Genomic DNA, 22,248 nt, shown 5'->3' on the forward strand with positions numbered 1-22,248 from the left:
TGCCCAGTATATGGTTTATGTTGGTACATGTTCTGTGTACTTGAAAAAAATATTTGCTGTTGATTAGAGTGTTCTATAAATGTCAATTATATCAAGTTGGTTGGTGGTGTATTCAAATCTTCCATATCCTTACTGCTTTTGTATCTGCTTGTTCTATTAACTTTTGAGGAAAGGAGCACAGGTATCTTCAGTGATCCCAGATGTGTATTATCGTTCTGTGAACAAACTGCTTTTTACCACACCTTCCTTTTTTAAGACTTTGTGTGTTGGAGGTGATTCTCAAGTTTTTCTTTAGACTTTTGATAGTCTTCAGTGGTTGTGGAGACAAACCTCCCCATCAGAGGACTGAGAAAGTAGTGTTGGTACAAAAGAAATGAATACTTAGTAGTACCTTTATTAGAAAATACTTCGCTGAAAATCCTTCCAAACGATTTTGTATGGTAAGAGTTCTGAATTTTTGATTCACTCAAATTGACCCTATTTTTGGCTCAGCAAGGAAAAGAGAGTCATCTTCATCTTTGGCCAGCAATTCTAGAACAGCTAAGAAGGATAGTTTTAGAATTGTCTGCTTTGGAGCCTTGATAGAGTAGAGCTTTAGTTACAGTTTTCTTCAGTGTGCTGGAGGGATGGGAGTTGGAGAAGAAATCAGCGAGTGAACTTAATTACTTAACAATCAGTTTTTATTCTCTAGTATTTGTAATCCAATCTAATATTTTTTTAATAATCAAAGGTCAACTTCTAAGTGATAAGTGCATGGTTTTTATAATAAATAATACAAATAGTGAAGTACAAATGTGTCCGCTAAACCCCAAGTCGTGGTATTTCTCAGGTGCTTGAATCTTCCTGGTACTCTGCCAGATGCCATGAGAAGGGTCTGTGGGGAGCACTGTTGATCAATTCCTGTGCTGCGTGTTGGTAAAGCAGCAGAAGGAGGTGTCCGTGTCTAGGCTGTGACTGTTACCAGTGTGCCAGGCAGTGTTGCAGGCCGTGGAGTGTCCGCTGCTAGGAGTCATTATGGTGCACGCTGTTCGCTGATCTCAGGGAATTGTAGAATTAATTGGGAGAGTTACTGGAGTGTCCACTTTCTCTAATTCTGTGGGTGTTGGGCAGGTTGGTGTGGTCTGCTGTGGGGAGTCATGTTCTGCCTTCCGGCAGCATGGATGTTATTTACCCTTTTATGGGAAGAGGTTGAAAAATGATCAGAAGAGACTTGTTTTCTATGGAGATCTGGGGGGTAGGGTAGGAGAATCTATGGAATATAGGTTTGAAATTATGTCGTATTTTCAAAATAAAAGGATAAGTGTTTAGTACTTTTAATTGTTTTTATATTTGTATTAAAAAATTGCTTCTCTACCCCCTCTTGTTTTAGTTGGCCTGCCTTTAGGTATATCATTATTATTATTATTATTTTTAATCCTCTGCTAGGTACATTATTCTTAGATCATCTGTGGGCTCCTGAGATAACTGGACTAAACTAGTAATTTCTTTTGTTCAACTTTCAAAGTCCTATTGAAAAAGGAGTGGCTGTGCTTATGCTGTGATTATATTGGAAATATAGTGCTCTTCTGTTTTTGCTCACGTACACACTCTGGTTGTTGGAGAATCCAAGTCTGAAACATACCATAATGATACAAATTTCTTCTCTTTATGCGTAATTAAGTTATTTTTAAATTTAGAGACTTTAATGTTGGGAATAATATGCAGTTAAGTAGTAAGTAGCTTTTAATTAAGCTATCAAGTGTTCCCCAGTTACTAAGTCCTGCAGTTGTTAAAAATGAAATACATTTCTTCCTGGTGGACAGGGCGTGGACTTTGGAGTCAGACCCAGTTTCCAGCCCTGAACCTAATACTTACTGTCTCTGAGACTTGGTGTGTAGAAATCACACCATCTGCTTTATGGCGTGGTTGTAAGAGATGACATAGACACCAGCATTTCCTAAATACTTTGTGTTGTGAAATGTTCCTTTTTTTTTTTTTTTTAAGGAATCATTTCATGAGCAAATATGTCTCAGATTTGCAGCATGCTCTCTTCTCTTTGATGTCCCACTGTGTGTTAAGACATTGGGCTCTTAGAACCCCTTGGTCAAGAAATCTGCTTTGATTTGTTGAACTTCGAATTTCCCAAAAGGACTTCCCCTCTCTTCTTCTCCCCACCCCCATCGTGGAACACCTGCAACATATTGTAGTTTACTTTCCTTTCATGGAACATAGTTTTGAAAATAAAGTGCCAAGCACAGTGCCCCTAATTTGTACTTGGAAAATTATAAGTTTTTTCCTCCTCCTTTCCAGTGTTAATTTTAATGGTTCAAAAATTGTATTGTAAACTCAGAGCCCCCTTCAATTTTAGTTTAACCTTCTAAGTAAGCAATAAGCCATTTTTTCTTCCAGTTTTATCGAGATATGTGTTTAGTAATACAGTACTGTATAAGCTTAATATGACTTGACATATGTGTATATTGTGAAATGAGCGAAACAGTGAGTTTAGTCACCACCTATTCATCCGTTTAATAATTTGCTATATTCTTAATTTATTATTCTTTAGTTTGTATCTTTTACCCAGAATATTGTAAAGACTTTGATATTAAAATCTGAGAAATGCTGATGTAGTGGTAGGAGAGTAAGAATCTTAGAAACTCAGTATCTGGTCAAATTCCTGCTTCACTAATTCAGTTGAGTAACAGTTTAAATATTCATAAACATTCATAGTATTTCTTGAAGTTTATTCCTAGCCCTCTGAAAGATACTGAGATGTACTATAAGATGTGGCTTGGATACCTCTGCACCTGCCTTGAGCCTCTGAACACTAGGTGGGAACGAACTATCCAAGTCTTTTTTGAGTGATTTTTAAGAATTCTGTAGATTTAAAAAATGAGAGATAACGTTGCAGTAAAAAAGCAGATGTTAAAAGAATAAAACGTAGGAAAGCATTGTTTGTTTTAGAAAAAATTAAGATAGATAAAAAAGAATAAAAGTAATTTTATACCCAGCGATGTTTGTTGCTAACATCTTATCCCCTAGATTTTTCCTTGTGCGTTTCACAAAAATGGTATCATATTCTACACACTACCCTGTAGCCTGCTTATTTTACATCCAAATGTAGAATAAGGTCTTTTTATGCCACACATCTATGAAGGCACCATTACCTTTCCCAAGTATCTGCCTCAACAGGGTGTCCTCTCTCTCTCTCCAGCTTGTTTCTCAGCAGGGGTTTGAGGGGGCAGGAAGTGTGGGGAGAGTAGCAAGCTCTGTTGGAGGGTAAACTGTTGTACATTATATGATTCCTTGTTGGTTATGTATGAACTATTGGCGTAAGCAGAATGAGGTAGAGTACACATCTTTATTTTGCTGAGTTATGTTCTACTGACCCAAAAAGATTTGCATTGAATTTATTGCTTAAAAGAGAAGACGGCGACATGTGGAAAGGTCAAGAGCCGGTATGTGCATATTATGTACACCTAGACTTAAATATAAGCCTGAAATTACTGTTACGGAGTACTGGATGGTTTGTTGTCTTTCTGAGTTAAATCAGAATGAACAGAAAGCCTAATAGCAAGGCAGAGGACATTTTCCTCCTGATGAAAGATATTTTTGAGAAAAAATGTTATATTATTAAACATACTTTGATCTGATTTTATTATTTAGAGCTTTCTTAAATGGTATCAAGAACTGACTAGAGGGGGCGCCTGGTGGGCTCAGTCAGCAGAGCATGTAACTCTTGATCTTGTGGTCTTGAGTTCAAGCCCCATGTTGGGTGTAGAGATTACTTAAAAATAAATAAAATCTTAAAAAAAAAACTGACACAAAGGAAGAGATCTTACTACTATTTCTCTGAAATTAAAAAAAATTTTTTTTAATAAAAGGTGGCTACCATCCAGTGAAAATTGGAGACCTCTTCAATGGCCGCTACCATGTTATTAGGAAGCTAGGATGGGGACACTTCTCAACTGTCTGGCTGTGCTGGGATATGCAGTAAGTGTTCTTTTGTCATTTGTGCATTTGATTTCTGGTCCAGTTCAACCTTTATAATCAGGTGTGGCTGAGGAGCTCTCCTGCTTCTGTTGTGCATGTATCGTACTTAGCACAGGCCTGCCTCGCCCGGCTAGACATCCTCCTCCCCCCCCCCCCCCCGCCAGTTTGAAGTTCACTTGTCTGTTAATACATTAACTTTCTTCTGCTTTTATGTCTGAAGCTTATTCATTGAAATAGCATTATATCAGACATACGTTCTTGTGGTAATTCATCCATATCAGAAAAATGTTCATATGTAAAATAATCATGTATAGGCCTTTAAAATCAGTGGTTTCTGACATTTTAAAGAAAAGTCACGACCCCATAGTATGAAACTGCGCTGCTACCCAGGACGCATACACATATGGTGTGTATGTGTATGTACTAAAACAGAAGTGTTACAAAATAAGAATTACCCTTAATCTATGTGATGAACTCTGACATTTTTCCAGTCCACCTTGTTTTTATTAGGTGAAAACAAACACAAAGCAAAAAGATTGTTTTGATCCATTAGCCTCTTGCTTAATTGTGGCCACACAGTTGGAAAAGTACTATTTTAAAGGAAAGGTTATTATAAGTTTCTGTTTATTGAATAGATTTCATTATAATGATCGCTTTTGCTGATAATATTAAAAATACGCATTTTTTTTTTAAAGGGGGAAAAGATTTGTTGCAATGAAAGTTGTAAAAAGTGCCCAGCATTATACAGAGACAGCCTTGGATGAAATAAAATTGCTCAAATGTGTAAGTACTACGAAAATGTGAATAATGCAAGAAAAATTAATGACTTAAAATTTTATAGAGGAATTTTTAAGTTCAAACACTGAATCTTTTATTTTTAAAAACATCACTTCTACTAAAATGTTTTTGGCTGGTTATAATGGAAATGACTTTCAGTCCTTAATGGTTCTGTTCTTGAATTAATTTTTCTTTCCATAGGTTCGAGAAAGTGATCCCACTGACCCAAATAAAGACATGGTAGTACAGTTAATCGATGACTTCAAGATTTCAGGCATGAATGGAATACGTATCCTTATTGACAGTTCTTTTGCTTCCTAATGACTTTTTAGTTGTAAAATATGGAAATAGGGGCGCCTGGGTGGCTCAGTCGTTAAGTGTCTGCCTTCAGCTCAGGTCATGATCCCAGGGTCCTGGGATCAAGCCCCACATTAGGCTCCCTGCTCAGGGGGGAGCCTGCTTCTCCTTCTCCCCGCATCCCACTTGTGCTTTCTCTCGTGCACTCTCTCTCTCAAATAAATAAATAAAATCTTTAAAAAAATATGGAAATATTTCAAGCTTATTTAAACTTCTGTTTGCTCTGCTAGATCGGTGTCCACATAAAGCCTCTAGTATTATTACAGAGTGTTATAAAATGGTATGCCAAAAAATGCCCCAATTCCCGCCAGTCCATTTCATTGTCTTGTGTCATCTCTCTGAGGTAGTGCAGCATCTTTAGCATCCTTCTTGTGCAGGCACTGGGCTCTTTACAGACAGCCCCTCTACCTTCACCATCAAGCTGGGGAGTGCCTTACATATGTGTAAGGAAAGAGCAGAGAAAGATGAGTCACAGTCTTCTTCGCAGATTACAAGGAGCAAAAGATCAGTGTGTCAAGAGCCAGGGTCTTCTCCTTCTTATCATGTTTGGAACAGATCCTTCATTTTGGTATTTGACCTGCTCAAGCTCCAGAAGCCTGAGGACAAAGCCTTCTCCCAGCTCACATCCTAGAATGGCACCCTGTTTCTGCATCTCCTGAGCCTAATCCCTGGGGAGGCACTTCCTTCACACCCTGTATGTCTGAAGGAGGTTCTGTATTTCCTCTAGAGGTTGGACTGGAGGCTGCTAGTAAGTGCCAGTGCTTGCTGGTGGCATCCTGCCCTTTGTCTCAAGACTGTTTCTGCTAGTTGCTGAGTGCATCCCCCGCCCCCGCTTTTTTTAAAGATTTATTTATTTATTTTTTGAGCGAGATTGAGAGGAGGGGGACAGAGAGAATCTCAAGCAGACTCCCCAGTGAGTGCGGAGCCCAACGCAGGGCTCAGTCTCATGACCCTGAGATCATGACCTGAGCCAAAATCAAGAGTCACATGCTCAACCAACCGAGTAACTCAGGCGCCGGTGTCCCCCCCTCCCCCCCCAACCTCCATAGACAGAAAGAGCTGGTCCTCTGCCCGGGTCTCCGGGTGAGTCTGTTTGTTTATGGGCGGGCAGGGCGGCCCCTCTTCTTGGATCAGTTCTGTAAGGCAGTTTGTTGGGGTAGCTGGCAGGGTTTCTTTGGAGAAACTACCTGACTTATAGGTAAATGGAGTGTTTGGGATATATACATTCCAGTGGCTGTTTTTACCATTAAATAAAATGCTAGGAAACCATTATGGTCCAGGTGGTCAGTGCTTTGAAGGAGACTTAGGTCATAATTTAGAAATCTTGGCCTTTGACTGTCTTGTACTAACTTTAATCCTTAGTTTGCCTTTTTTTAATAATGATTTGGGAAATAGAAACTTCTGGCTTTAGATTATCTATGCATAAGTCTATAATGTTCTCCAACATTGTAGAAAATATTTAAAAATTTTTCATTAAAAATATTTAAAGGAACAGTTATTGTGATAATGTGATTGGTAGATCCAGATATTGTAGAAAATATTAAATCAACTAACCTGCTTTAATGGCCTATCTGTAGGCTTCCAGGGATGAACGATGTATTCTCAAGAGGTTTCAGAGCCGTTTTAAATCTTCCTGTATGGATAACATGAATATATTTGTATGATGGACTTCAGTGGGTCATAGTAGAATTTCTATTTAAAAAAAAAAAACAAAACCCAGATTCCTAAGATTTCATTATTATAAGTGGGTCTTAAGTGCCATGTCTTATATTGTGATCCTATGTTATTGAAAACTGCTTAGAGTATTGAAGTTGATCTGGTTCTGCAATGAAAGATACTATTGAAGGAAAAGATTAAATATCTTCACTGTGTCTTGTAAATTTTTATTTTATAAAGTGTTTCATGGCTTTGAATTTAGGCAGGCAGGGAGGACACTTAAGACAGGGTTTTTTGGGTGTCCCGTCCCCCCGCCCCACGCCCGCCATCAGTTTTTATGAGGTTTCAGCCTTGCTCACTTTCATTACGGCTGATTATCAGGGAGGGGGTGTTGAAATGAGCAAGAGTGTGGGGCGGTGCGGGGTTGCGTCATGGCCCAGCCACCTTGGGACTGTGTGACGCCGGAGAGCTCCTCCAGCTCCTGGGTTCACTGTGGTCGCTTCTGTGTGGGGGTAGGCACATTGTTTGACGAGCATACATTGACTAACACATAGGATATAAGTACTTAGTAAATGTTAGATCTATTGATTTTGGTGACAAACAGCACATGACCACTTCTGGTATTATTGGTAATAGTGACATTGCATTTTAAACATTTTAAAGTATTTTTTTTTGTTGTTTTTGTTTTTTTTGTTTTCAGAGAGAGAGAGTTTCATGCATGCAGGTGTACACAAGCAGGGGGAGGGGCAGCAGGGGAGGGAGAGGGAGAGGAAGAATCCCAAGCAGTTTCCATGCTGAGCACGGAGCCCCATGTGGGGCTCGATCTCACAACCCTGAGATCATGACCTGAACCGAAACCAAGTCAGACACTTAACTGACTGAGCCACCCAGGTGCCCCGTGATGTTGCATTTTATAAAGAAAAAATTGCCAAGTGCCACAAAGATGCTGCTTTGAGTAATTGTATCACTCCAGGAAATGTATCTGCAAATGATCCTTAACCATGTCCCAGATGTCTGCATGGTCTTCGAAGTACTTGGCCACCATCTCCTCAAGTGGATCATCAAGTCCAATTACCAAGGCCTCCCAGTACGTTGTGTGAAGAGTATCATTCGACAGGTGAGGATGTGAGGGCAGCCCCCGCCTGCCAGTACCTCATTGGCTAGCTTTTAACGAAGATTCCTGTCCTTAAATACAAACACACACACACGCACACACACACGCATACACACATGCACACACATAAATATAATCCCTGTTTTACAAATATATACATGTATATTACAGTGCATAATATTTTGAACTTGTTACATCAGCTTTATATTTATTTAATTATATGCCATTCTGTCTTGTAAAGAGGGCAGTATGTAAATGTTAGGCCTGCATTTCTTTTGATGTATTGACCTTTTTTTAAGGTAAGTAAAATAGCATACTGAGAAATTGTTTTATCTAATATCATTACTATGAAATGTCCCACTTAGTTCCTTAGAAAATAATTCAGAAGAAATAGGTAATTTGTGTTTGTTTACTCTTTCTGTGTATCTTTGGATGGAGGCTAAATAAAAGATAGTATGAGGAATGTTGAAATTATATAGGGAGTATTGTGTTAGATTTGTACTCTATTCAGTTGCCTGGACAAAAGAAAACCTTTAGCTGGGGTCTGGTTCAGGGAAGATGTTCCAGCAAGTGTTGATAGAATGAAAGTATACACATATGGAAGATCTCCTAATTAGAAAATTTACCAGATTCAGTTTTCTGCATGGAATACATCCGTCTGTATTCCTCATTGCCCTTATAGCCTACATTAGGAAAGTTGCAGATATGACTTATTCTGAATTACCTGTTCTGATATCATGGACAATTGCTGTGGATAATTCTGCAGAGTACATAATATATCAGGGGGGTTGTTTGGTTTGCTTGAGAAGAGGATTAGGTGATTGGGCACCCATCCCTTGCGCCCTAGGCCCAGAGCTTAAGCTAGACCTACTCGGGGGGTTTCCAGACCTGAAATATAGGCCCTGGTCTACAGTTCTTACATAGGAAAAGAATCAGGGAATGATTCACAGTTAAAGAATTGTGAATTCAAGAGATGGGTGCCTACAAGAGAACCTTCCTAACAACTGTAGTGTAGTATTTGCATACATGCATATGAGTAGGTTTTTAAACCCATTTATAAAGATTTTGGAGCTTACATTGGTTTGTGAAAGCATCTTAGATTTTGCTTATGGAGTTGTATATAGGTAGCATTGTTTAGTCAGCCTGAGTGTTCACCATTTATCTTTGTTTCTTTGCATTGCAAATTGGCAGCTTATCTTCTAACATTACAGACGTTACACGAAAAGAGAGGCTGAAAAGGGCGCTCTGCCTTGGCTTATGCAGTGAAATATTGTTCCCATACACAGTATTATGTTGGGTACACGTGCATGCCCTTTGCGGACTTGTGGCCAGCTTTGGATTAATAATAATATCTGTTCCCTTTTAGATTTTAGATAGTAGTGTTTTAATTTATTATTTTAACATGGTTAATATCTCAAACCAAAAAACAATTTCCCTTTAATGTGGGCCCGGGGAAGGGGGGACGGTGGCGATTAACCTTATTTGGAGTTTTTTGATCCCTAAATGACACTTTGGTATTTATAGCTATTAGTGGCAACTCTGAACTCTAAAAATCATCTTGTTAAAAAACTCTGAAAAAATGTCTTAATTATCTCTGATAAATCCTGAAAAGATTTACATATTCTAACAAAAAGCAAATTGAGAAACCCCAGCTCGCGTGTATATCACATAGGTCTGTCGTCCCCTGGAACCCTGTACTTTAAAGATGTCTGTGTTTACCATAGGTCACTGACCACGGCACAGCCCAGGCCGGGCCGTGAAAGGAGGTGACCTCGCGGATGAGCCATTGATACTTACTTTGTGTTCCAGAACAGGGAAACAAAATGCAGGCTTTCTCAGTAAACGAAAGTGTCTGTAAATCTAAAAATGAAATTCTTGGAGTTTAATGGAATTTTCATGGGTCCTTGCTGAATGAACAAATGATTTCAATGAGTGCGTAATTCACACACACTGTGCTTTGGGGACTGAGAACTCTTACAGTGCTTTATTGGTCTAGAAAAATTTCAAGGTGAAGTTTTCATTTTCTGTACTTAATTATTGTAGGCAATATTTAGAATTTTTGCTTTTAGTGTGACCCACCTTTAATTTTATTTAAGAAAAATAACGATTTTGGATTTCTTTCCCTGAACTTGTAACTTTTCAAAGTAGTAAATTGTTGTCTATCCCAGTTAGTAATCTGTAATTCCCTGAAATTCCCTTCATTCCCTTGGATTCAGCCTGTGGATTCAGTATTTTTGACTCCTAGGTAATAGTGGGAAGATGCTTTATTAATAGACCTCACAGTTTCAGTGCTTCCCAGAACAGACAAGGTAGACCAGCTCTCTAAGACTCTGTCACTGTGTGGCCTCCCTTTCCTTCGAAGTCAGGTGTGGCTGAGCCGGTTCCAGTCTCTTGTCGTCGGTCACTTGGCGTGCCTCACTAATCACCTAGCCACCTTCCCTCCTGTGCCCTGCCTTCTATTCCTGATCTTTCCGTTTCCAGCACCACCGTCCTTAGTTCAGACCCTTTATCGCCTCCGGCCAGTACCTTTTCATGGGCTTCTCTCTTCTCTTCCAGAGGCCTGCTCATCCTACTCCATTTCCCTGTGCCACTTTTTTCTCCTTTCCATTGGCAGTTACCTTCCAAAACAAAACTTTGCTTCATTTAGAAACCTTTAGTGACTTTGCAGTGCCTGTTGTCTGAAGGTTAATGTTTGCTTTCAGGAAGCTACATGTGGGGTGAGAACAAGCTTGGGTTTTGTGTCAGATGTACGCTTCTCTAGCTGGAACTTAGGCTAAGTTCCTTAGCCTCCTTAAGCCACAGTTTCATCATGAGTAAAACGGGAATAATAAAGATACTTCCCTTGCTGATTATTGTTACACGTAAAGGGATGCTACTGTTGATGATTATAGATTTTTATTCAGTGCTACGTAGTATGTGCCAGGCATCGTTTTAAGTACTTTGCAAATTTTAATCCATTGAATCTTCACAATAACTCTATGAAATAGGTATTTTTACCCTTCCATTTTATGGAAGAGGAATGGAGGTGGGGAGAGTTTAAGTAACTTGCCTCCAGCCAGGAAGTGACTTTAAAAAAGTAGTAAGCTGTGGAAGGGGCATTCATACCCAGAGCATCTGGCTCTGGAGCGCTTACCTTTAGCAATTTTGCCAAGTAGCATATGATACCTTTAGAATCGTACTTGGCCTAATGTCCAATAAAAGCTAAATCACTGTTCTTCCTATGAACCTGTTTAAGGTTTTCTCGCATCTGATATCAGCCTGTATTTCCCCTTGCAAACCCTGATTCAGCTTTTATCTCCTGGCAGGTCAGTGTTTCCCCATTAATCTTTTAAATAGGTAATGCACGTAAGTGTTCTGAAATGTGAGGTCCTTCAGGTACCCAGTTTCTCTCCCAGAGTCAACCAAGTTACCAGTCTCTTATGAGTGGTCAAAGATGCCCGAGCATTTATAAATACATGCAGATTTACCTGATTTTTTATTCATAAATTTTTACTAGTTTCATTTTGTAGGTATTTTAGAGAAAGTACTCACCTAACTCACATTTTTTAGCTGCACATCTTTGATCATTTCTTTTGTCTTAGGCTGCTGATAATACCACCCTTTCTTTTCTACCCATGCTTTGAAAGACTCATCCAAAATCCTGTTTCCGTGACGAAGCCTTCCCACACTACCCCAGTTAAGAATGCTCTTTCTTCCCTCCTCAGTCTGGCTGCGGCCTCCATTTGGGCCTTTCCTGATGATCGTAGCGTCTTACTATATACACCCCAGTTTTACAGCCCTGGCACTGTTGACATTTTGGCCTGGAAAATTCTTTGCTGTGGGGACCTATCTTGTGTATTGTAGGGTGTTCAACAGCATTCCTAGCCTCAACCAACTAGATGCTTGTATCAGCCACCACCACCCCAGTTGTGACCATTTTAAAGGTCTCTAAACTTTGTCAGATGTCCCTGAGGAGGCGGAATTCCCTCCGGTGGAAAACCACCGGAATAGGGGTAGGTGCCCTGCCAGCAGGCTTCACTTCATATTATACCTTTGGCACTTACTGTTTTGTGACCCTGATCCAATGATGTCACCTCTGTGAGCCTGTTTTCTCATTTGTAAAATTGGGATGGTAATAGGTCATTTGTGGAGATTAACGTGGAGGGACTGATGACAAAGCATCCAGCGAGGTGACCAGCGTGAAGTAGCCGGTGTGTCTCCCCACCTGCGTTGTGAGCTCTTGGAGTTACGAGCTGTGTGTGAATCCTGTGTGTCTTTGGAGCTTCCTTCCTGCTGGAGGTGGTCAAAGAGTGTTTTTGGTAGGTTGTCTTTTCTAAAATGAAAGAAGTATACGTTCCTCTTTTTATTCTATGAAATGGCTCACTTTCTCTGATTTGATGGGCTCGTGGACCAACATTACCACTCGCTTGTATTTTAAAAGTAATGACATAATTGAATTATCTGTCTTTTCAGGGTTTGCCGTGCACTGTTCTCAGTCCCTTGGTCAGTTCTTAGCTGTCCTCCTATAGTCCTGGTGACCGTGTGCTGGGTCGGAGAAGGGCCATGCTGGTGGCGTCTGGGATGCCGTGTGCATCCTCTGACTTTCCCAGACCGCTTCTCTGGCTCAGGTGTGGAGTCTTATGTTGGTCTCTTCACCCCCCAGCTTTCATTTCTCCTTTTTAAATCAGCTTTAGTGAGGTCTGTTTCATGTCTTGCTCTTACTTCTAAATCCAGAAGAAGAAACAGGTTGCTAGTGTTGGCCGTGTTTATTTGTGGTGCATGAAAGGTAGGGCTTCTTCAGACACTCCTGCTCTTCTTTAAACGTGGCTTTGACTTGCTTATATTTTGAAAGGGTATTTTACTTTTTAAAACTTTATGGTTCAATTCATTGCCCTTTACAGGAACCTGTAAGGAAGTGGCCTCTTGGTCAGGGCAAGGCCGTGAGTTTGGTGACTTTGCTGCAGTACTGGAAAAACTAGCAGTCGCAGCTTGTAGCTCTGAATTTTTAAATTCTTACTACTCTTTTCTATAACTCTGATTGTCACTAGCATTTACAATGCTCTTTGATACCCACTTTTTAACGCGCTGATTTGAATTCAGGTGGTATAATTCCAGAACCCATGCTCTCAACTGCAAGGTCCTGTGAAATGTCTACATGGAAAGATCTGGGAGCATTTAGGTTATAGCATGTGTTTGTGAAAAGTGTGCATTTGTGGGTCTGTGGTGGTAAATGGTTTTCTTTGCCTTATAGTAGAGCTGATAACTAGATTGTTTGAAAGGATAGCCATTAAATGCTATTTACTAAGTGATTTGTAATTGGTAATGTGTGCTAAGGGAGTTTGTAAAATGCAGTGCTTTTCTACACCCCGCTTCTGTGGGGCAGGGCTTCTGGGGGCAGACGAAGAGCCTGGCCCTGCTTGGGCAGGCTGAGTCGCCTGTTAGCACTGAATGCTTTTGTCTACACTGAGTATCTATTTACCATTTCATTTATGTCACTGTTCCTAGTTATCAGTAAATTCATGATCACTGAGCCAGGAATCAATGATAGAACAGAAGATTAATTTTAAGTTGGTAAACATTTTTTATATTCATTGTGGTCGTACATATGGTTCTGTCCTAACTTGGAATTCTTCTCTTCAGAAGGCTGGGTTCTCAATTCAGAAATGTGGTAAGCCTCTTTTCCCAGCTCAGCGCTCCGCGGCGCCCTCTACGTGCTGGGCACGGAGGCTTTCTCTTTCCTCCTGACTGCGTTCAGAAGAACACGGCTGCAGGGTTTTCTCATGAATTCTCAGTAGTCCGAGTCAGAACCCGGAGCAGAAGCCTGTTTCATGTAAAGCAGACAAGGACAGTGTCCACTGAAACTTTTGTGTGCGTGCACATCCAGTTCTTGCCCCCTTCCGTTGAGCTGGGATTCCCACACTTCTCCATTCAGTTTAATTGTCAGAATTGTCAGAAGCAGGTTGTAGGGTTGACCTCATGTCTGTTTAGCGGAGGAGAGAGACCCAGTGGGAGCCTTCGCTTTCCTAGTAGGAAAGTGTCTGGGCTTGAGGAGAGCCCCTCTGGTGCTTTCCTCCACAGCACAAGGTGTTAGTATCCTGGCGAAGGGCTCCTGCGTGGGTTAGCCCCTCCTGCTGCCTGTTGGGCTCCCCTGGATGCCACATTATAAGACCTTACTGAGTAAGAGGCCAGCCAGGTCTCCTTGCCATGTGTCCTTTGTTCAGGTGTGGGAGGAATAAAGTCCCCAGGTGGTGACCAGAGTCAGAAAATAATTTAGAAATTTGCTCTCATTCTGTTTCTCTTTGCAGTTTAGGGTTTTGGAGAAAGCTTCATTTTCTGGGTGGTGAGCAGGGCCCGGAAGACATCTTTGAGAGAAGTTCCCACAGTTCTCTCAACTCACTCCTCCTCTGGTATCTACAAGATCACGGGAACTATTGTAGCAAGCTGTGGTAGAGAGGAGTAGGTTTATGTTGTTAACACTAGTAATAGATGGTCTCTGCCATCTTCATAGGTGTGCAGAAAGAAACCTGAGAGACTGTCTTGACCAAGCCTCTTATTTTACAGATGAATTTGAGGTCAGGGAAGGGGACTTGCTCTGAGCCATAGCTAGTTAGTATCTGAACCAGAAATGGGGGCTCCTGGCTCCCAGCCCTGGTCTCTGCCTTCACTGAGAAGCTGCTGCTAGCCTGCACGTCTGACTTCACAAGGAGAAAACTGGCCCCTGCTTCTGAGGGTGTGATCCAAGAGGAGCGCCTCTGCATGAGGTGCAGGCCTGTCTCCGGGCCATCTGTGCTTGCACTGATCTCAGCCCTCATGGCCGCTGTAGAGTGAAGCCGATGGCAGGCAGAGGATCTCCCTGCAGCCTCTGCTGCCTCCTGCTGCTGAGGCTAAGTATGTTTTTTTAGGCAAGAAAGACAAATATACTGGGCCTGGCAAGTGCAGGAAACACAGAAAATTAGTAAAGGCTCCTTTTAACTCTGTTTTTCAGATTTTGCAAGAGGGGAGCTATCCTTGGGCATGAAACCGCTTTTCTCTTTTTTGTGCATCATCATAGTTACTCTGCATAAATGGTTATGAGATTGCCCATCATTACTGTTTATTCTGGATTCTGGGTTGCTTTATTGCTTTAAACTTCACTGGCTGAGAACAGAAATGCCATTTTTCAAAATAACCATTTTTTTAGTCTACAGCTAAAGACTTTTAAAAAAAATTGTAGTTCAGAATTAAAAGAAATTATGGCATCAGAATTTCATTGCTGGGATGTACCACAGAATTTATCAGGGATAGCCCACTCATAGGTGGGAGAAATGAGACCCAGAGAAGTTTCATAAGTGACTTAGCAAAGTTAGTTACTTAGTCAATGTCAATACAAGTGTTCTGACTTAGTTCAGTTCTCCCATTTATTTTGAGCTTCCTGTGAACTAGACCTTGTTTTTTGTAGATTTTCCATAGATTATTTCTAATTCTTACCATATTTCTACTTAGTAGATATATTCCCCTTTTTTAAAAATATGACAGTGGAGGCTCAGACAGTGTAAGTACCTTGCCCAGTGAGTGAATGATCTGGCAGCAGTCTAGGAGTGGCGTGAGTCCCAAGGCCGCGTTTTAATACCACGCTGTGCTGTGTCTCAACTTTCCTTTAAGATTTGCATTATCTTAATTAACTTACTTAATTTGTCTCAGCAGTCAGTTCTTTCACTGTGTTCATCGTCAGACATCATACGCTGTCCTTCTTAAGGAAAGGTAACCCAGTTGCATGCAATTGCAAATATTTTAAAAATCTGGAACTTAACTTCTTGCTGAGAACACTAGGTTCATCTCAAGTGCCTCCTTCTCATTGGGAACTCATGAACACATTTGGATACTGGATCACATTAACTCTTACTTGTGTAGCCTCCCACACAGTAAAACAACCTGACCACCACGAAAGAGCTAAGGTGGAAAGATGGGAGTGACTCAGGCATGAAATGGTGGTGAAAAGATACTGACATTTTTACTTCGAGTTAATATTTGAGAATTGAAATGCAATTTCAGTTGGAATAATTTTAAAGTTTCTCAAAAATCTTGTTCCTTTCCCTCCATAGGTTAGAAATCATTACTGTTCCTGTCTATTAATTTCTTGTATTCTCAGAATCTCTCTTGTTATTCAGATACAAAAATTCTCCATATTATTTCAGTTTGAACAAAGAAGATGCATGAATGTCAGTGAATAACATACAGGCCCCTTGGATTGTGTTCCCATCAGGATTATAACCTAATACTTTATGGAAACGTCTAATGAATCTTTCTTCCTGGTCCTTTGATGTTTTAAACATAATTTAGTAGTTCTAATTGCAGTACTATTGCAAACATTAAATATTAATTTTAAGGCAAAAACAAACAAGTGCCTTTCCTTCTGTTTTTCTGGTTTTTTATCTGTTTCACTGTTTTGGTGCTTACTAAGAACTTGTTTGTTACCCATGGTTCATCTTGGTTTCTTTTTGGCCAATCCCTTTCCTCCTCCTGGCATAAGATGGTAAGCTCTCTGGAGGACATAGGGGCTATAAGCCCCAGGAGACAAGGAGCTTCATTTATTGCTGTAGGCCAGACACCTGGAATTAGGTGCATGACCTGTTCCAGGAGCTTGACTGATACTTGGTCAGTTGAAGTCATGTAAAAATACTTTCTAGGGAAAGTTATTTTAGATGGGTATAGAGATTTTCATCCTGTTTAAGAGATGAGTTTTCCTTTTCTCATTTTCCTTGTGGAACCTCTGTCCGCTCATTTCCCAATGCTGTTGTTTGTTAAGGTTGTTTAGCCATTTACAGTAGACAGAAGCATTGGGCTGTTGCTGAGAACTTTCTAGAATTAGAAATACATATAATGGATACATATTATGTGTCTACTGCTTGTGTTTTGCCCACTTTCTTCTCTGTTGTGGACAAGACCCCTAAATGATTTAAAGTGTATGATGATATTTATTAAGTGCTAATATTTACTGAGCATGTGGAATTTTTAATGTACAGGAGCATGATGGGAATATTTTAAAAATATATTTTTGTTTATGGGAAGAATTGAAAAGATTCCTCTCTAACAGAAATAATTCCAGAAATACTGTGGCCTTGTATTTAGGTCACTGCACTCTGTAAGTTTTGTGGGTTTTGTTTTCGTGGATATTTTAGTTCAGCAATTTCTTTGAGTTCAGTGCTATCATGTGGTCTGGATTCCACAGCTGTTTAATCCTCCTTTCGTGCAGTATTAAAAATGTATACACATCATTAGACATCACAGAGATGCAGATCACACATCACACCCACTAGGGTGACTAAAATAAAAAAGACAGATAACAAAGTGTAGGCCATGACAAGGAGGGTGGAACCCTCATATGTTGCTCGTGGGAATGTGACAAGGTGTGGCCGCTGTATAAAACAAGAGTTACCCCATGACCTAACAGTTGTCCTCCCCAGTATACACCCAAGAAAAATAAAAACGTATGTCTACACAAAAACTCATATGTGAATGTCCATAGCAATATTATTTGTAGGAACCAAAAAGGGAAACAATCCAGATATGCATCAGGTAAATGGCTGAACAAAATATAGCATATCCAGTGGAATATTATTTGGCAGTTACAAGAACAGAAGTACATGCTACACATGGATGGACCTTTAAAACATTATGCCAGTTATAAAAGACCACTTTGTATGATTCGGGTATATAAAATGTCCAGAACCAGCAAATGTGTGGAGATAGAAAGTAGATTAGTGGTTGCCTAGGGCTGGGGAGCTGACAGAAGATGGAGAGTGACTGCCAGTGGGTAGGGTGTTTCTTTTTTGGGTGAATGTTCTAATTTACATAGTGGTGATGGTGCACATCTAAAAACCACGGAATTGTCCACCGGAAAGGGTGAATTGTGTGTAAATTACATCTCAATAAAGTTGTTATAAACAAAGTATAGGTACAGATGTGTTTGCTTCCATGAACATAAAGAATCACCAGAATGATGCACATTGGTTGCTTATGGGAAGGTGCTGGGCTCCTCTGGGGCCCAGGGCAGGAGGGAGATTTTTACTAAATACCCTTTATGTCTATTGTATTTGGTGCCTTGTGATTATGTTACCTATTTTACAAATGTTGAACAACGAAGGTATTAATAACTCCTGTCTTCTCTTGATTTTACTATGACCAGGTCCTTCAGGGGTTAGATTATCTGCATAGTAAGTGCAAGATCATTCATACTGACATAAAGCCGGAGAACATCTTGATGTGTGTGGACGATGCGTATGTGAGAAGAATGGCAGCCGAGGCCACCGAGTGGCAGAAAGCAGGTGCTCCTCCTCCTTCGGGGTCTGCAGGTGAGGGGCCTGAGCCGGCTTTGTTTCAGTTTGTTTGGGGGCAGGGAGGGCCAGCAGAGCCGCCCACCGAAGGCACCTGGCTCGGTGAGTCAGACGTATACCTATTAGGAACTTTTGGAAGAGTCTGATTGCTAGAAATAAGGAAAGGAAGATGCCCCAGTTAAATTATGCTTCAATATTTGAGTTACTTAACTTTGTCCTTCCTTAAAAGTTTGTTTGAAATCTTAACAAGCTGCTTCATCTACACTGGAACATTGTCCTGCACACTTGTCTGCGGAGTACGATGTAGTAATAGCTTGCTTGTAGCCGACCTATAGTCCTCAGAATTCTTCTCTAGTTTCAGGTTTGTTAGAATGCTTCCTAGTCTCCAGTTAGTCTTCCTCAGTCTGAGTCTAACTGGTGGGTTTGGAATCAGTTACAAAAGACCCAAGGGTGGGAGAAGGCCAGATGCCTTGAGTATTGGTATCTAGAGTTTTCCGTCTGGTTTTGATGGAGTGTAACGGCTGCAGTGACGGGACCACTCTCGCCCTCTCTTCCCGTGACCCGCACCCTAGTGTGTCACGTCGGGCGAGTGTGCCGCTGAGGGGCTGCAGCCCTGTGCCTGACCCGGCTCTCAGGAGAGGCACCACCTCCTAGTCTTGTTTTCCACCAGTAGGGTGTTTCTTAGATCAGAGACCTGTAGTCCGTCAAGCTGTTGATGCCGGCAAAGACTGGTCATGTGATTTCTAGAATATTTTATTTACTTCCGCTGTATAGACTTGCCAAATAGTTTTCAAACACAGATGTACATCTCCTAATATAGACTGTTCATTTTATTGTCTACAAAACTGATTTGGTTAGATGACTGTGACATTTGTGAACTCTTCTCCGTTTTCTTAAGTTATCAGTCAATGCTTTGGGTATTTAATTTTAGATAAATAAGAGAAATGGCTCCATATGAACAACTACCACTTTGCCTTTGCAGAGCCAGTCATTTGTTTGAGTTGGGTCACCTTTCTTTAGATCTCTGTGATTAAGAAGCTCTGATGTTTAACCATTTTGAAGTTGGATAGCCATTAAAAGGCAATAATTACCTTCATTTTACAATTCAGATTACCTGTGTAAAGATACAGATCTGTTTTCCTCTAAACATTCATTTTGTTTCATTTTGTTTTAGTGAGTACGGCTCCCCAGCAAAAACCCGTAAGTACTTACACGTACACTTATATTCACCTTCATGTTAAAAGCAACTGTTCCTTATCGAGCTTTTCAAGTTATAAGATTAGTCTCTGCTTCTTTCTGCAACAGTTTTTCATTTAAGGTTGTTTGGGGGCAATGGATTGTACCTTTTTTTGTTACGTTCTCAGTTGTAGATCTTTACTACATAGTAATATAAAAGACAGGCATACTTATAAATGCTCTGTATCCTTGAATATACAAGACTGACTGTTTCAATAAGTTGAAGTGATTTTTTAGAGTTGGAATAGTTTGAGCCTTTCCACATTTGATCTTCATTTTCCCTGTGCACTTTCTGGGGTGCTGTTGGCTGAGTCTGGTGAAATGTGATGTGATCCAGATAGAGTTTGAAGTGTGATTATTATAAAGCACTTAACATTAGTTCTGATTTGCCTCCAAGATACCTACTCTTCTGAAGCTTGTACTCAAATTTGTTTTCCAGCCAGTAGTCAAATGTGAAAGAGTATTGTCTGTTTGTGGTATGAAACAAGCTGCTTGGAATTAAATCTTACCCCAGTGTCCCCAAACCTGCTTAGTTCCAGTAGAGGATAGAATCTATATATATATCTTGAGCTGATGAGTCACTTACAGGTTTTGAAAGAGCTTTATGAGCCAGAAGCATTCGAAAGGAAATGTTGAGAAATTGAGTGTGCTACCAGCAGTCCTCGCTTTGGAATGAAAGTCCCAGTTCCAGAGGGCTTGTCATAATTACGCCGCCTGGCTCACTGAGGGACCGAGTCAGCGCCTCCAGGCCTGCTGTGCTTGGAGCAGCTTGTTTCAATGCTTGATTCTGTGGAAAGACTGCAGGCTGTCCTTGCCGGCCCTTACCCAGTCACGCGGCCTGATCGGAGGCAGACTGAGACGGTGGCTTTTTCTTTTATTCCTGGACTTCATGTGCTCACTGCTGACAGTTTCTCCAGTCCTGGCTGTTGATAACAGCTCGGCGTGTGAGACCCAGACACCGGCAGTGCTGTTGACCAGCAGTGAGGGCAGTGCACCCGTGTCACCAGGCATTTCTTTCACGGCGCATAATTGGGTGAGACGGAGAGGAGAGGAGAGGAGATACATTAGTTTGTGGTCTAGGAGCGACAAAACCTGCAAGAGGTGCTTCTTGTTTAAAGGCCGGAGTGGCTCAGCATTTTCCATTCTTAAAGTCGAATTGAAACAGACTTCTAGGATGGGAGCTGTGTGTCCCTCTGCGGGCAGGGCCTGCTAGTAGCCCCCTTACTTGATGTTAGGCTTCTTCTGGTTTTACTGTAACCCTAAGCACGAGGTGGATCTCGTGTCTGGGCATTCGGTGTTCACAGATAGGCCCTGAGGAACCAGGACTTGTCCGTGTTTGCCATGCCGCTAGCGCTTGTATTCTTACGTAGTGCTTTCACGAGAGGCCGGCTGACCTGTGGTATTTTCTTACCATGTTGTAGATAGGAAAAATATCTAAGAACAAGAAGAAAAAACTGAAAAAGAAGCAGAAAAGGCAGGCCGAGTTACTGGAAAAGCGCCTGCAGGAAATAGAAGAATTGGAGCGAGAAGCCGAAAGGAAAATAATAGAAGAAAACATCACAACAGCGGTACCTTCCAATGAACAGGACGACGGATACGGCCCAGAGGGGAAACTCAAAGCTGCCGGCTTCGAGGATGCGGCCGAGGGCGAGCCTGCCAATGACAACGGTCAGTCTGTGCGGGGTCCTGCAGCTTCCTTACTGGGCGCCCGCCGGGTCACCACACAGGCTCACTTGGTGCTGCTGCTTCGGTTGTGAGGACGATTCTTTCCGGCTCCTGGTTGGGGAATGTGGGAAACCGTCTGCCACTTCATTTATAAAATGAATGCCAGAAATATGTTAGTATTTCAAAATGGAAAACGTCTAACACCATGTCTCGAGCCTGCTAATGATTGTTCTTTATTTTGTAATTAACCTTTAACCTAACAGTAATGTGCCCACGGACATTTTCTGAAGATTGTAGAAGAGAGGGAGGAAGTGGAAAGGCAGCTCTATTTATAAATAGTCATTTCTCCCCAAATCTAGTGTTTTCCTAATGAGAGTTAGCCAGTTATTTACTAAATGAAAAATAAGATTTAGAAAACCCAAGATCTTACTTACGTAGTACGTAAATCAAGCACATTCAGTGCGCTTGGCTGGCTCGGTCGGTGGAGCATGTGACTCGATCTCGGGCTCATGAGTTCGAGCCCCATGTTGGGTATAGAGCTTACTTGAGGCGGGAAAAAAACCCCTAAATTAAGCACATTTAAAATTGTCTCTTGTTGGAGGAAATATGTACCTAGTGCCGCCATGTTAAGGAGAGTGACACATTCTGATTCTTAACCCATCAACTTTTTAAGGTGAGGCTGAGGACCAGGAAGAGAAAGAAGACACTGAGAAAGAAAACACTGAGAAAGATGAAGATGATGTTGAACAGGAACTGACCAACACAGACCCTGCGTGGATAGAATCCCCCAAAACCAACGGCCATATTGAGAATGGTCCGTTCTTACTGGAACAGCAGCTGGATGATGAAGATGATGAAGAAGAAGATTGCCCAAATCCTGAGGAATATAACCTTGATGAGCCAAATGCAGAAAGCGATTACACATATAGCAGCTCCTATGAACAATTCAATGGTGAATTGCCAAATGGACGGCATAAAATTCCCGAGTCACAGTTTCCAGAGTTTTCCACATCATTGTTCTCTGGGCCCTTAGAACCTGTGGCTTGTGGCTCTGCGCTTTCCGAGGGATCCCCACTTACCGAGCCTGAGGAAAGCAGTCCATCCCACGACAGAAGCCGGACGGTTTCAGCCTCCAGCACTGGAGATCTGCCAAAAAGTAAGTGTCCCTCCCCACCAGGTGTC

The 22,248-nt window shown here is 41.2% G+C and overlaps 1 protein-coding gene across 11 annotated transcripts in view; it reads left to right on the top strand.

Annotated features, from left to right (window-relative positions):
- Positions 1-22,248, top strand: part of SRPK2 (SRSF protein kinase 2) — a 240,667-nt gene that overhangs the window by 195,523 nt on the left and 22,896 nt on the right. For all 11 annotated transcript variants that reach the window (XM_036067449.2, XM_036067452.2, XM_036067446.2 and 8 more), the window contains 8 exons: positions 3,861-3,969; positions 4,665-4,752; positions 4,948-5,035; positions 7,770-7,876; positions 18,018-18,183; positions 19,340-19,365; positions 20,823-21,069; positions 21,740-22,222. In XM_036067449.2, coding sequence (XP_035923342.1) covers positions 3,861-3,969; positions 4,665-4,752; positions 4,948-5,035; positions 7,770-7,876; positions 18,018-18,183; positions 19,340-19,365; positions 20,823-21,069; positions 21,740-22,222 — 1,314 coding nt within the window. The remainder of the gene's footprint in view (positions 1-3,860; positions 3,970-4,664; positions 4,753-4,947; positions 5,036-7,769; positions 7,877-18,017; positions 18,184-19,339; positions 19,366-20,822; positions 21,070-21,739; positions 22,223-22,248) is intronic.

The sequence above is a fragment of the Halichoerus grypus genome, chromosome 12 (genome assembly GCF_964656455.1).
Source record: "Halichoerus grypus chromosome 12, mHalGry1.hap1.1, whole genome shotgun sequence".
Lineage (NCBI taxonomy): Eukaryota > Metazoa > Chordata > Mammalia > Carnivora > Phocidae > Halichoerus > Halichoerus grypus.